Genomic DNA, 14,220 nt, shown 5'->3' on the forward strand with positions numbered 1-14,220 from the left:
ACATCAGTCATTTTAATGAAGTGCATGAGCATCATGATTTATTGTGTTTAAAATTTATTCTTTTACTGTATTTTGACTTTTCACCTCCTTTTTAACACTGACCACTGATTTCTCAGGTGTTTCCTTTGGAAGTTGAAGGATGAGGATATGAAGATGTCCTGTTTGGGTCTCTGTTCCTTTTCTTCCAGCCTCGGTGGGCTTTGGCCACGCCTGTTCCATGCTGGCAGCCCTCCAAGTACTATTGGTTTACAGGTCATAGTTTCAAGAAAATACCAAGAGACTGCATTTGAGCAACTGTAGAGAAACACAGAAAGCACTTCTAAAACTTTGAGCCTGTGGTTCCATTTAGCTGTTTCCTTGCTGGTTTGCTTTTATTAGAACTCTTTTATTTAAAAATGACACCAACAACCCAAAACCTTGAAGAGAGAACATACATAGATTATGCTTAATTTTTGTGTGTGCATTCTGAAATTTTATACCTTGCTTGTTTTAGACCAAAACAGCAAAACAAAGCAAAATCAGCATTAGCAAAGTCCTTTTATGAAAAAGATTTAAACTATCTTCACAAGTAAGCAAGTTTAGCAACAGCTTTTAACTCTTCCTTGTTATGAGTTTAGTAGATCAAGGTGCTTCCTGCTGATAAGGTAAGCACTTCCTTTCAGCTGATGACTGGGAGTTTGGAGGAAAAGAAATCAAAGAGATTATCAGTCACCACGACTAAAGTTTTTTAAAGATTAACTAATGAAAACTGAAAAACATGTGATTCTCTGTAGGACCTTATTCTATTCCAGCTCAGCTGCTGTCTAATGATATTAATATATTAGATTTTGTCAGATTTGCCTCACATTAAATGAAAAAGGGTTTTGCTTTATTTTTTTCAGGTTGCTGTGGTGATTTCCCCCTCAGTAATGGATAGAACAGTAATGACGACAGTGTTCAACACTGCCCTTCCAGTGCTTTTGGGCTCCAGTGCCCAACGAGGCATAGTGGAGAAAATACAGAACTGGGCTTAGGGGTGGAGGGGCCGGGCAGAGATGGCCGGTGGCCCCAGATGTGCATTCACAACCTGAGCTGCAAGTCCAGCAACCCTCTGGAGCCTCATTTTGCTTGTCTCGAAATAGGATAGCTGATACGATCTGATATGATCATTCCTGGCTTTTGCCGAGAGTTGTTAGGAATTTCAAATAAGATAATGTGTTTATTAAAAGCTGTTTGAAAAACTATGAGCTACCATGCAAATATGAACTCTCTTTACTGTAGCTTAATGAACAACTTAATGAAAAACATTACTTTGGTTATTTCATTTAATCTGTACAACAACCCTATGAGGTTAAGGGTTAATGCTGTTACAGATGAAGAAGTTATGCAAGTGGTAACACAGCCAAGGTTGGAACTCAGTTAGTCTAGTGTCATGGCCTGTACTTTACTTGGAATATTATTACATTTTCAAAAGTTTTGCAACCTAACATGCAAATTAGGCAACTCTGAAATTATGTTGCCTCCTCCATGAAAATCTCTTACCAACTGGCTATAAAGAGCTACTTTCTCTATTTCTTCTAAAAATGTCTCGCTCAAAACCTTTAATTCACTCCGTTCTATGCTTCTTGGTTTGTCTTTTCCTCACTTAATCATTTTCCCAATGGCGACCCATAAAATGCTTTCCTAAATCACTTTCCTCTATTTTAAATATTTTATTTATTTACTGAGAGAGAGCGTGAGAGAGAGAGCAATGTGGGGAGGGGAGGAGCAGATGAAAAGAGAAAGAGAACATTAAGCAGACTCCAAGCCCCACACAGAGCCCAGCGCAGGGTCAGTCCCATGACTGGAGATCATGACCTGAGCCAAAGTCAAAGTCAGATGCTTAACGACTGAGCCACCTGATTTATTACTCATTCATTTATTCATCCATTTTTTTTATTTATTTATTTATTTATTTATTTATTTATTTATTTATTTTTAATGTTTTGTAATTTTTCCCCTCCCCAAATTTAAATTTAGCAGGAAAGTAAAATGACGATACCTGTTTATATAGAAAGTTCTTAGTGTTTGGACATCAGCAACACTGATAGCAACTACAGAGGTAAAGCACTTTCTCAAATAGATATATTTTAAAATTCCACAATCTTTATTAAAAAGAAAACAAAACACACCTGGTTTCTACCCCAGGAGATGCAGAAATAGTAAATCAAATAAAACAAACAGGCGTGCTACCCAATATGAATAAGACGTTATTGATGAGGCAGAATTAAACTTAGCTTTCGATTCATTTCAGCATTTGGAACACATTCTCTCTTTCTCAGAATTATACACAATGGGACTTTTAGATTATCTTCATATTTCTTTTGACTGATAATGGGCTAGTATGTGTTGATATAGGTTCTAAATCACATTTCTGGTATTAGAACGGACTCCCTTTTACAGAGCTAATTAAGTGGAAAATGATGCATAAATAAAATTTGGAAGACCCATATTATACATTCTTTAAAAACTCCACTATGTATTGTGAATTATAGTTGTCATTTGCTTCCATTTATAATTTAAAAGTTCAGCTCTTGGTGTGACTTTATAATTTTTCATTTTTATCCATAATTATACCATTCCAAATTGCTGTTTTCATGTCTCACTGTTAACCAAATGATAGCTTAGATTTATGAAACAAAGTATCAAGTAAATTCATTACATAATTAGTTTCTTGGTATTTAATTTTTTGGTTAATAGAAATTTTCATAGTTTTTTGTGAATGTTTTTCCTATCACTAAAGGAGAGCATGGGGGAAAAAAAAGACATCATTCATTTTTTTTTCAGTTTTAAAATGTATATTTTGACATATTTTTTTTTTTGCCTGATACCATCTACACATGTGTCAAAGAATACCAAAGTCGAGGAAAAAGTGATGATACCCAAGAGAGTGAAGGATAACTAGCTAAATGCTCATTAAAATCTCTCATCTGTGGACTGGAAATAAGTATCGAAAGAGAATTATGCTAACACAGTACTATCAAAACTTATAACTTTTAAAATATCTTGTAGCAACTCAACAGGATCATTTATTTATTCTTATTTTTATAACTTACCACCAATTAACATGTAAAGGATAAAACAAAATTCACTGGTTTTTCCAAATCAAAGCGTATTGAAGTTACTCTTTGTAACTGAAGGAAAAGCAAAGGGAGTTTAATGACTTACAGAAGGGCAGGTGGGGATAGCACTTTTTAGATCTATAAATGGATTTTTTCCAGAGGCATTAAATAACCCTGGCTTCTATAACACTACTTATAGTATTATATTTGCTAAATAAATACTTTCTGAATGAATGGATGGGAACTGGAAAGTTATTTCTATCTCTTTGAGAATATAGAAATACAAAGAGTGAAATTTCTACCATAATGATCAGAATTAACTTCATTTTCCAGTACTTCATAGTTTTACCATAAAATACCACTAAATTAATGTATTCTACTTTACATTTGACTTGAACTTGTAAACCAAACTTGTTCCCTTTTGATACATTAAGCTTTGGACATAGTGAGTACACGAAGGAGAAAAGGAGAGAGAGGTTCAGAGTTTTTAAGTGCCCACACTTGTGATCTTTTCCTTCTCGCCGCTCAGTTTTTTCACCCCAAGAGGGTACTTTTAATAATATTGGAATTTCTCCTTAAAAAACACACACTTAAGTGCTATTGAGGAGAGGAGAACATGACATACCTAAAAGTACAGTTTGGCTTTGTGTTTTATAAACCTTGTTTATGTTTGCTCTGAATCTTAGGGAAAAATACACTGTGGGCCTCCAAAGCTGTAAGTGGGTAAATAAAATAAAAGCTATGATTTTTCAAAGCATCACTGAATGCCAAGAATCTGATATTATCATTCCAGCTTACACTGACCAGTTTAAGGTATTCGTATCATTATTCGCAGAAGAATTTACAAGGAAACCTAAAACCACTGGAAGAGACAATGGAAAATGTCATGCAGATTTATAGATGAATCAACTATGATAAAAAAAAATTGAGTTAGCTTGTCTGGTGAACAGAGTGAAATAAAAAATGCAGAGATGAGCTATCCAAGCTTCCACCTCCTTATTCTCTTTTATATGATGTGGCCATGAAGTTGTTCTCCTCCAAAGACTTTTTTCCCACTGGATTTTTTAAATCTGATACAACTGATACAAGATCCATAGGAGCTGAAAATGTGGGTTGGAAAAATGTGCGCAGGGTAACAGAATGCTTTCACTTCCCTATGATGTATTTTAGTAGAAGGTGCTACATCTTCAGATAATTTGTATGGGGGTCACTATGTTATAAGACTCCAGGGGGCATCATTTGGTGGCATATTCTGTGACCGGCGCTCCCTGATTTTGTGCAGTGGGGCTGCGTAAACTGTGCTGATTTTGGCTTCAGGAATGTTTTCCATGTGTTGTTCTAGGAGGAAAACTATTTTCTAATCTTTCATGGCATTCATGCTTTTTCAACATCCACCACAGTCTATAAACAATATCAGCACAGCTAATTTTAAACCACTTTTTCACAGGGCTTTAACCAGAAATGAAGGTAGGAGCTTTATAGACCATAGGAAAGGTACTGCTCTGTGTGACACACATTTAAGTCTGAAAATTTGGGTTTTCAAAGGGAAGGAGGAAACTGGCAACTCAAGAAGATAGTGACATATTGGACTAGAATCAGGTTTCTTTACCGAATCAAGATTCTTCTGGGGTGCCTGTGTGGCTCAGTGGGTTAAAGCCCTGGGGTTAAAGTGGGTTTAACCCACAAAGTGGGTTAAAGCCCTTGGCTCAGGTCATGATCCCGGGGTCCTGGGATCGAGCCCCACTCGGGCTCTCTGCTCAGCAGGAAGCCTGCTTCCCCCTACCTCTCTGCCTGCCTCTTTGCCTACTTGTGATCTCTCTCTGTCAAATAAATAAATAAAATCTTTAAAGAAAAAAAAAGATTCTTCTTAGAATTCTTCTCAGCCACTTTCAGTTATGTGGTGATTCTGTATGGGGAATAGTTCTTCTTAACCCTTATAAAACCTTTTTCCTAACTCACTGTACATTTGTAGAGTGTGGACAGGAGACATGACCTCAGCTTTACAGGTTGCTTGAAGTCACAGCAGTTTAATTGCCCTCATGTGACAATGCACGTACATTCATTTTTTTAAATCCAAAAAGTCTTGATGCAGATTGAGAGAGGTATTTGGAAGACTTTGGCAACTAATAAAGAATATTCTGAACAAATAGAAAAGGTGGCTTGGATTTGTTGGCAGAGCAAGCAATGTTTTTTCTTTTTTTTTTAAGATTTTATTTATTATTCATTTGAGCGATTGAAGGCACACGTGTGAGTAGGAAGTGGGTGAGAGAGAATCTCAAGTGGGTTCCCCACTGAACATGGAGCCCTGACAGGACTTGATCTCAGGACCCTGAGATCATGACCTGAGCAGAAAGCAGGAGTTAGACACTTAACCAACTGAGCCACCCAAGGGCCCCAAGCAATGTTTTTTAATCACCAAAAATTGCTATTGGAAAAAAGGGGATCTATCTTTTTTCCCCGAATTTCATCTTTTTTTTTTTTTGTAATTTTGTCTTTAAAATCTGAGCCTTCCTCAAATTTTGCTTCTTTCACAAAGTTTTCTCTGCCTCTCCCTTCTCAAATCCCCAAATTCGTACAAACTACACGAGTCTGTAGAATTCAGTACTTGGGTGCAATCAGATTGCTTGGATTGGTGTCCTGCTCTACCACTGACAAGCAAGATAACCTTGACCAAGCCACTTGACCTTTGTGTGCATTGATTTGCTCACTTGAGAAATACAGATAATAATCGTACATGCTTTATGTGGTTATTATGAGTATTCAAAAAGGAAAAAAAAAACCTAGAAACATATCTAAGTACTTCGTGGCATTTCCTTTTTGTATATACCATATGGTGCAATATCTGATTGTTTCTTGTAATGATTTGCCTTAATTACTTTCTAGGGCATAATATATACACATAAAATATAAGCTTCATGTTTGGGTTTTCCATGCTTGGGTCTTATATATCCAGTTTTTATTTGTTTAGTTAGTGTTTAGGTATAAAATTTTTGGGTTAGGACCTGTATCATTTACTATTTTTGTTTGTAACAGACTTGATTTTTTTAGAAGAGTTTTAAATTTACAGCAAAATTGAGTGGGAGGCAGAGTTCCCGTTGATTTACCCCTGTCCCCACACATGCACAGCCTCTCCTATTATCAACATCCCCTGCCCCGCCCAACCCCAACCACAGTGGGGCATTTGTTACAACTGCTAAACGTACACTAACACTTCATTATCACCCAGAGCCCATAATTTACTTTATGGTTCCCTCTTGGCATTGTACATTCTGTGATTGACAGATGTCTAGTGACATATATCCACCATTGTAGTATCATACAAAATAGTTTTACTGCCTCCAAAATCTGTGCTCAGCCTTTCTATCCCTCCTCTGCTCTAGCCCCGGCAAACACTAATCTTTTTTACTGTCTCCATAATTTTGCCATTTCAAGAACATCATGCACTTGGAATCACTTGGTAGTGGAGCCTTTTCAGACTGGTTTCTTTCATTTATGAATATGGATATACCTTTCCTCCGTATCTTTCTCTGGCTTGATAGCTCATTTATTGTTAGCATTGAATAATATTCCATTGTCTGGATGTAGCACAATTTATTTATGCCTTTAGCTACTGAAGGACATCTTGGTTGTTTCCAAGTTCTGGCAATTATGAATAAAGCTGCTACAGACATATCGTATTTTTTTTTTATTTCCTATAGTCTCACATACAAAGAAAGGTAATGATTTTTAGCTCTTAGCATTCTAGATCTTCGATATGATAAGGAATCAAAAATAATGTATTACATACAAGGAAACTGAAGACTGAGAGACATGGTATTCACTAACACTTCTTGTTTAGTTCATTGTTCTTCCTACTATGAAATTCTTTCCTAAATAAAATGAAGAAAATCTAAAAATTAGAATGCCATTTAAAGAATACTACCAAGGATTTGATGTGCTGAGAATAAGGACTGAGAATTATTATACCAAATGATATGATCAGTGTTTTTCAAAAATAAATTTAACAAGTTGTAGCCATGATTTTTTTCACTGTACATTTTTCAATTATCTTTTGGTTGGTTGTATTTTTGAATTTTTCCCAGGGCTCAATGCTCTCTTTGAACTGACTGAGTCTTGCTGTTTTAACAGGTTGCGGCGGGGAGTTGTCTGGGCCTACGGGCTCCTTCAGCAGCCCTGGATACCCTAACACGTATCCCCCCAACAAGGAGTGCCTCTGGTACATTACCACAGCCCCTGGGAGTAGCATTCAGCTTACCATCCACGACTTTGATGTGGAGTATCATGCAAGGTGCAACTTTGACGTCCTGGAGGTAGGAATTCAGATCACTTGTCAGCACATTCACTCTACCCCAGAATTCGGGGTGGAACTAGAGATCACCCTGCAAAACTCCCTAAATTATTTCCAGTGGCCAGCTGTGTTCTACGTCCAGACATTTGGACAAGTATCCATTCTTTGTGAGTGATGTTGACGAACAAATGGGATTAAGAATCTCAGTTGGGGTTTCCTAAAAGCCGGGTCTGAAGGACTTGGTGGCAGGCAATTCAACTTGGAGGTGGTACCAGGAAGCAGGCATGAGGGGACAGCAGGAGGTGGGGTGAAGGGGGAAGAGCCAGTGAGGGAGCCCCTGAGGGCCACTCAGGGGGACTCAGGTCCCACTGGGTCCCTCTGAGGTGCCATGAGGACTGCTTGTCAGACCATCCCTCTAAGGGTGTGAGTCTGAGGCGCTGTCCCCAGACCCCTGTCCCCACTGACAGACTGCACTCAGGATTGTTATGGCCCCACATGTCAGTCTCCCTTAGGAAAGACAGTGGGGGGTGTGCAGAGTGTAGAGAAGGGGTGGCCTTGGTGAGATGGCAGCTGCCACTGGGGGATCCACATGGCGGCAACACTGCATGACATTTCCCTCAGGTGATGAAGATGGCCTTTGAGAATCTATTATAATCAGGGATCTAGTCATTAGGAACAGAAACTGTCTGCTAAATTTAATGGCTTCCAACACACAAAGCTCCTATCACCTCAGCTCTAAAAATGGCTATCGTGCTTCATGACAAGTGTTCTGTATCTACCAGGACTTCAGCTCCATGAAGGGCTGGGTATTTCTTTGTTTTGGTTTTGCTTTACTGCTATACCTGCAGCTGAGTGTTTGGCAAACAGAAAAACACATGATATGTATTTGTGGAATGGATGAAAGCATATATATCTCTGATTGACACACCAAACTAACGCACATGGCTGGTGGTTTGCGAAGGGATTTTGACATCCATTTTCCCATTTGAATGTTAAATAATCCTGCGAGGTAAGAAGGGAATTTTATCCCCATTTTACCATCGTCAAAACAGAGGCTCAAAAATATTGATGGGTTTTTCCATGACCACAGGGACAGTGAGTGGATGAGCTTGGAACAGAATCCATCCCCTACTCCATGCTCCGCATAAGCCAGTATAAAAAGAGAGAGAGAGGTGGGCAGTGTACAAGATGTTGAAATGAGCGGCATAGGCTTTAGAGGAAACTTTAGCACTTAAAACATCATTTAATTACAAAACAAGTTCTTTTTTTTTTTTTTAAGATTATATTTATTTGTTAGAGAGAGAGAACAAGCAGGGGGAGCTATAGGCAGAGGGAGAAGTAGGTTCCCCACTGAGCAAGGAGCCCAATGTAGGACTTGACCCTGGGATCAAGACCTGAGCCCAAGGCAGATGCTGAACCCACTGAGCCATGAAGGTGTCCCAACCAGTTCTTTCTTTGAAAAGAAATGGGGTTCTCAAATCATGCCCTCATTGAGTGGATGTGGAATCACAGAATTGCACTGAGCAGCTCTGGGCTCTCTAAAGGAGGATAATGCTGCAATAAGTGAAATCAGAGACGGAGCTGGTTAAGTCTTTGTGTTAAAACCTTTTACCCTTGTCTTCATGTCGGTCCTGGGTGTTGCCAAGTCATGACTCCATCTCAGAAGAGGAAAGGTTTTTGGGAAGAGAGAACAAGGTGACTCCTGAAATTCACACTCACAGTGTGAGTGGGACTAACACTCACATGTGGAAGGTTCAAATGGTCTTTCTTGCCAGCAAGGATGTTTTTCAGTGGCATAAAACCCCTTAACACTTACGAAGGGTTGGCAGCAGACTTTTCCACAGTAATGTGAAATGTTCCTAACCCTTCATTTTCATATTCCAAAGCACATGTGATTGTTGCCCACTTGGCAAAATGTAAATGGATTCATTGTGCTGAGGCTTTTGTCATACCCATTACATGAGAAAGCAGACTAGGGCTGTTCCCTGCAAGACTCAACTGGGGGGACAGGGGGACAAGGCATGGTCTCCAGGCAGCTGCATTTAGGCAGGTCTGAACCCTGCGCAGAAAGAGCTCTGAGGTGAGGCTCCCATCAGCTTGGGGCTTATTTTTGTGAGAACAATGTGGTCTCCCATGTTGCATCAAAATCAGGGTTTGGGGGGACTATTTCGAGCCTCTTAAGTATTTTGGGAAAGCTTATTTCTTATGGCTGAAATGAGTAACCCCCTTACATTTTGTTCAAAAACCTTGTTTGACATCTTGGCAAATGCTTCTGTCAGGTGGAAAGTGCTGTAATAAATCTGCACTAATGATGAGAAAAGGAAGTTTTCCATCCCTCATACCATAGCTGCTGATAACATGCTAGCAATAGGTTTCAAAATGTTCCCTGGGGTGGTCACATGGCCTGGAGACACGGCTGACTTTTCTAGATCCGCCTGCTCCAAGCCTTGCCAGGTGGGACCTCTCTATCACCAAGTATGAGGCTTACCTGGGTTTCACCAAATTTTACCAGGAGCCAATATTTTTTTCCCCTCAAAACTCAGTGTCCAGAAAGTGGCCGCTTGCATTAAGCAATAGCCGTTTGGTTACTCATAACCCTGGAATGCTGACTTGATCGTAACAATCAATGGAGCTAACAGAGCAGAAAGAAATGTTCAAAACAGATTAAAACCATAGGCTTTGAAATGTCCTATATCCTGAACATTTTATAAAAACACATTTTTTAATCTCTGATCATCAGACCCGCTTCCCCCCCACCCCGCAAGTTTAGTCATATGCTGTAGTCGAATGAACCACACCCTGAAATTCTTTCCATCTTTTTCCTCTTTTGAAGAGTCATGCGTTAACTGTTGGTGTTATTTGTGGAAGCCAAAAGTACCGTTCTATTGTTTGGGTCATGGAAATACTGGCTGATTTTGCTTCAGTCTCTTGAGAAAGGAGCCTGCTCCCGCATAAAACAGAAAAGGAAATCCACTCCTTGGGGCAATAAATCAAGACAATTGCTTGGTGTGGGCAGTTTACTCCCTCTGGTCTCTCTGGGATGGTCTGTTGTGAATCCAGCCCCGTAAGAGGGGAAGCAAAGAATATCAGAAGCGGCAGTGTTGTTTCTTCTGGAGGCTTCTAAGGCCCAGCGGACTCATACCCTCAGACCCGTTATGTTTGTGATCTTAAGGGGACCCCGAGCAGGGAAAACAGAGAATATTTTGCCGACGTGCAAGTTTTCTTTGTCAGAACTAAAGCCTTGTGCTCAGTGTTCTCTCCAAATATGTGCTGTTTATTGGGCTCGGATGATTGGGAACACATGCCGTCAGTTTCATGCTCTGAGGACTGTGTTGGGGCGAAGGGGGGGGATGCAGGCAAATCGGGAAAGGACACCATAAGCCTGAAGCAATCTGCTCCTGTCATTTGCATATGTGTACGTATAAAGGGCCACACAGGGCTCCTCCAAAAGTCCTGCTTTTGGTGGGACTTAGGGGGCCACACAAACATAGCTCCTCCTATGAAAATAAGCTTGAAGCCATCCGCCTGCTTCATTCCTTTGCAATTAAAGTCCTTGTGCTCAGCCCTCTGTGAACAGCAGTTTCATTCATTTTGGCCTTTCCTGCATGGCTGGGGGGAATGAATCAGACAAAGAAATCATTATAGATTCAAATCACACAGCCTCACCAAAAGTAGGCTTCTTGTTCTCACTCTCTCCCCTCAGAGAACCCTTGAGGGATTCCCCCTATCAGTTAAATGCTGCCCTGAGGGTGGGCGAGGGCCTGGGGCCAGAGGAATGGGGGGAGAGCGCTCGGAGGTGGGAGAGCCATACAGTGGCCAGGAGTGGGAGGGCCCTGCACACAGATCTCCCAGCGTTGCTTTCCCTCTTCTGCTTTCTCCCCTGGAGCACTGAATAATGACCATATGCCATGTGGGGGATGGGGAAAGACCCAGATACCATTATGCCTGAAAACTGTCACCAAAAATGGCCTTTCTGCTACAAATTTGAGTTGGCAAGGTCTGGAGGCAGGGGTTCAGTACCTTTTGTTTGATTCTTATCTTCCTGTCCCCTTCCTCCCCACCCCCAGTGAGAAATCTGTGTCTGAGGAGTTAGAGACCTGCCCTGGGCTGGGTACATCTGCCTGAAAGATGTGACTCTGAGACCCCAGGGTGAAGGTGGGGGCACTTCCTGGGAGGAATGTGTCCCTGGGGCACTGGGTCCTAGTCAGGTAGATGGTTGCCAGTTGGAGGAGCCCAGGAGACCTGAGGATACTTGAGATGGATCTAGAGGGAGACGTCCAGATACTGGGTTGTGTCCAGGGCCATTCCCCAGAGGAATCCAGCTGCTCTTGGTCATGTTCTCACCAGTGGGATTCTGGGAGTAGATTCGGAGAGAATCGGGGGGAGTCCCTCTTAAGGATACCACAGAACACACTGATACAGAGGTTATATTTTCACTCTCTCTGAAAAAACAAAATATTATATTACACGCTTAATTTTATAAAGTATTCAAATTGCTAAGTGGAAGATCCTTTAAAAATCCAACAGGGAGATCAATAGTTTCAGTGAACTGTCACAAACAAAGTGGCTTTATGCTAACTCTATTCCCATGTGCCTAGAAGAGTTAGATAGCCAGACTCGGCAATGCCGAGTTTTATCGGCAATGCCTCTGCCAAAGAAAGCAGGAAATCCTATGAAGACGTGGAAAGAGGAAGGAGGGAGATAGGGAAGATTCTGGAATAATCTGTTCAGTTCAGCTGTACAATTCTGACTGATAGAATAAGCAGGCGTTTTGTGGGTGGCAGAATTTGTGTGTTCCTAGGGCTGAGGGAGTGCCTTTGAAAACCCAGCTCAAGTTTATAGTTCACCCCACCCAGGAAGGCTGAGATTTCAGTCTCTCATGATAATAGAATTCAAGAGCTGGTGGTACAACAAGGTCAGGGGAAGGGCTGTCATTGCTTAGATATATCTCTTAATTTCAGTCCTTTTTTCTGCATCCTGTCTTAGGTCTATGGAGGCCCTGATTTCCACTCTCCCCGAATAGCCCAGCTGTGTGCCCAAAGATCATCTGAGAATCCCATACAAGTCTCCAGCACTGGAAATGAGCTAGCCATCCGCTTCAAGACTGACAGCTCTATAAATGGCAGAGGCTTCAATGCCTCATGGCAAGCAGTCCCTGGAGGTGAGTGAACCGAGGAGGTATCTCCAAATACTTGGACTGAACCCTTATAAATGTCATGAAATGATTGGAGAGAGAGGTATGAAGCCCTAACACAGTGACAACTTGGTGACTCCTCAAATGGCAAATGCTGCTTTGGCATTTATTCTTCCCTAAAAACCATGGGATAGAATTTAACTTCCAGAGTTAAAATATGTGAAAGTATTTAAATCCATGGTGAAAGTAGAAGCAGGGTAATTGGTTGGACTAACTTACTCTCCAAGGGCCTTGGGCTGTTCTCTGGCCTCAAATATGGGCATCAGCAAAGGGTAAATTACTTCATGCCATGGTACAGACCTTTGGATGCTTGGCAGATGCCCAAACTGTAAAAGTTAGATTTGTGAAATCTGAAGAATTACCGTGTATTATACAGTGGTGTTCTGTCTAGCATCTTAGGCAGTCTAATAATATTTACCTGTTGTGAATATTTTTTTTAATAAAAAATGAATGCACAAAATATTTGAGCAGGAGTTAACCTATTCAGCTACTAATAAAGCCATGTTACCTGACAGCTAACTAGGTGCCAAAGATCTATTCTGTTCCGTGAGCACGATCTCATTTCATCCCTCACAATCAGCCTATGAGGGAAGGTAATTTCAAATCATCACCTTACTAATGAGGAAATTGAAACTCAGAGATGTTATTAGTTGTCCAAAGTCACATAGCTAGGAAATGACAAAGCATAGATGTGACCCCAGGCTACCTCGCGGCCCCACTTAGGGAACTCGAAGGTGGTATAGTAAATGTGTTGGATCTTTCCTAAAGTTAATGATATGTGAATTTAAAGAGGAATATATATATATATATGATTATGTAGACATAGTGTTTAGATTACCCCGAATGATTGTCAGCTATTAGAAAATATTACTACTTTTTTTATTATAGGTTTATATTATTATAACTCTAAGATATGATAAGGCATAGAGACACACAGTGATAGGTATTTGATAATATCATAGGAATAAAAAGACTGAATAACTGTACCAGGCCCAGAATATTAAATTTTAAAAGATAGATATTAAATTATTAAAAGCATACACTACTAAGTTACCAAATTCTTAGGAGATGTGTTATTCTTACAGTATATTTTTAGAGAACAAATAAGAGGCATTTTATGGCTTTATGAGAATATGATTTTATTTGCACTTATTTTTCAGTATTTAAAAATTTTTTTTAAATTACTTTTGTCATCAGTATTAAAAAATTTTAGGGATTTTCTTAGTCATCCTTCTTCATTTTGTTGGGATGAATGAAATTAATGGTGGATATTCAGTTCTGCACAATGTTTAGCACCAACATAAAACAGGTGGTTGAACAAGGCAACATACTGTTCTAAGCTATCAGGTCATGGGGCAAAGTTTTATGCATCATAGAGTCTTCTCATTCCTGAATTGGGTTTCCTACTTACAGGTTGTGGTGGGATTTTCCAGGCTCCCGCTGGAGAGATTCATTCTCCAAATTACCCCAGTCCTTACAGGCGTAACACTGACTGCTCCTGGGTCATTCGGGTGGAAAGAAATCACCGTGTTCTCTTGAACTTCACTGATTTTGACCTTGAACCTCAGGACTCTTGTATTATGGTAGGTGACACGATTTCAAGCACCGTCTATAGTCAAACCAGGGTCAGAATATTGCCTTGTGAGAATATTTAGTAA

At 40.2% G+C, this 14,220-nt stretch overlaps 1 protein-coding gene across 1 annotated transcript in view; it reads left to right on the plus strand.

Annotated features, from left to right (window-relative positions):
• The window catches only part of LOC111155560 (cubilin), a 257,013-nt gene that overhangs the window by 107,778 nt on the left and 135,015 nt on the right, over positions 1–14,220 (plus strand). Inside the window, exons 29-31 of the mRNA XM_022515785.1 lie at positions 7,209–7,390; positions 12,355–12,529; positions 13,976–14,145. Coding sequence (XP_022371493.1) covers positions 7,209–7,390; positions 12,355–12,529; positions 13,976–14,145 — 527 coding nt within the window. The remainder of the gene's footprint in view (positions 1–7,208; positions 7,391–12,354; positions 12,530–13,975; positions 14,146–14,220) is intronic.

This window comes from Enhydra lutris, unplaced genomic scaffold, assembly GCF_002288905.1.
Source record: "Enhydra lutris kenyoni isolate GAN:26980312 unplaced genomic scaffold, ASM228890v2 scaffoldscaffold42, whole genome shotgun sequence".
Lineage (NCBI taxonomy): Eukaryota > Metazoa > Chordata > Mammalia > Carnivora > Mustelidae > Enhydra > Enhydra lutris.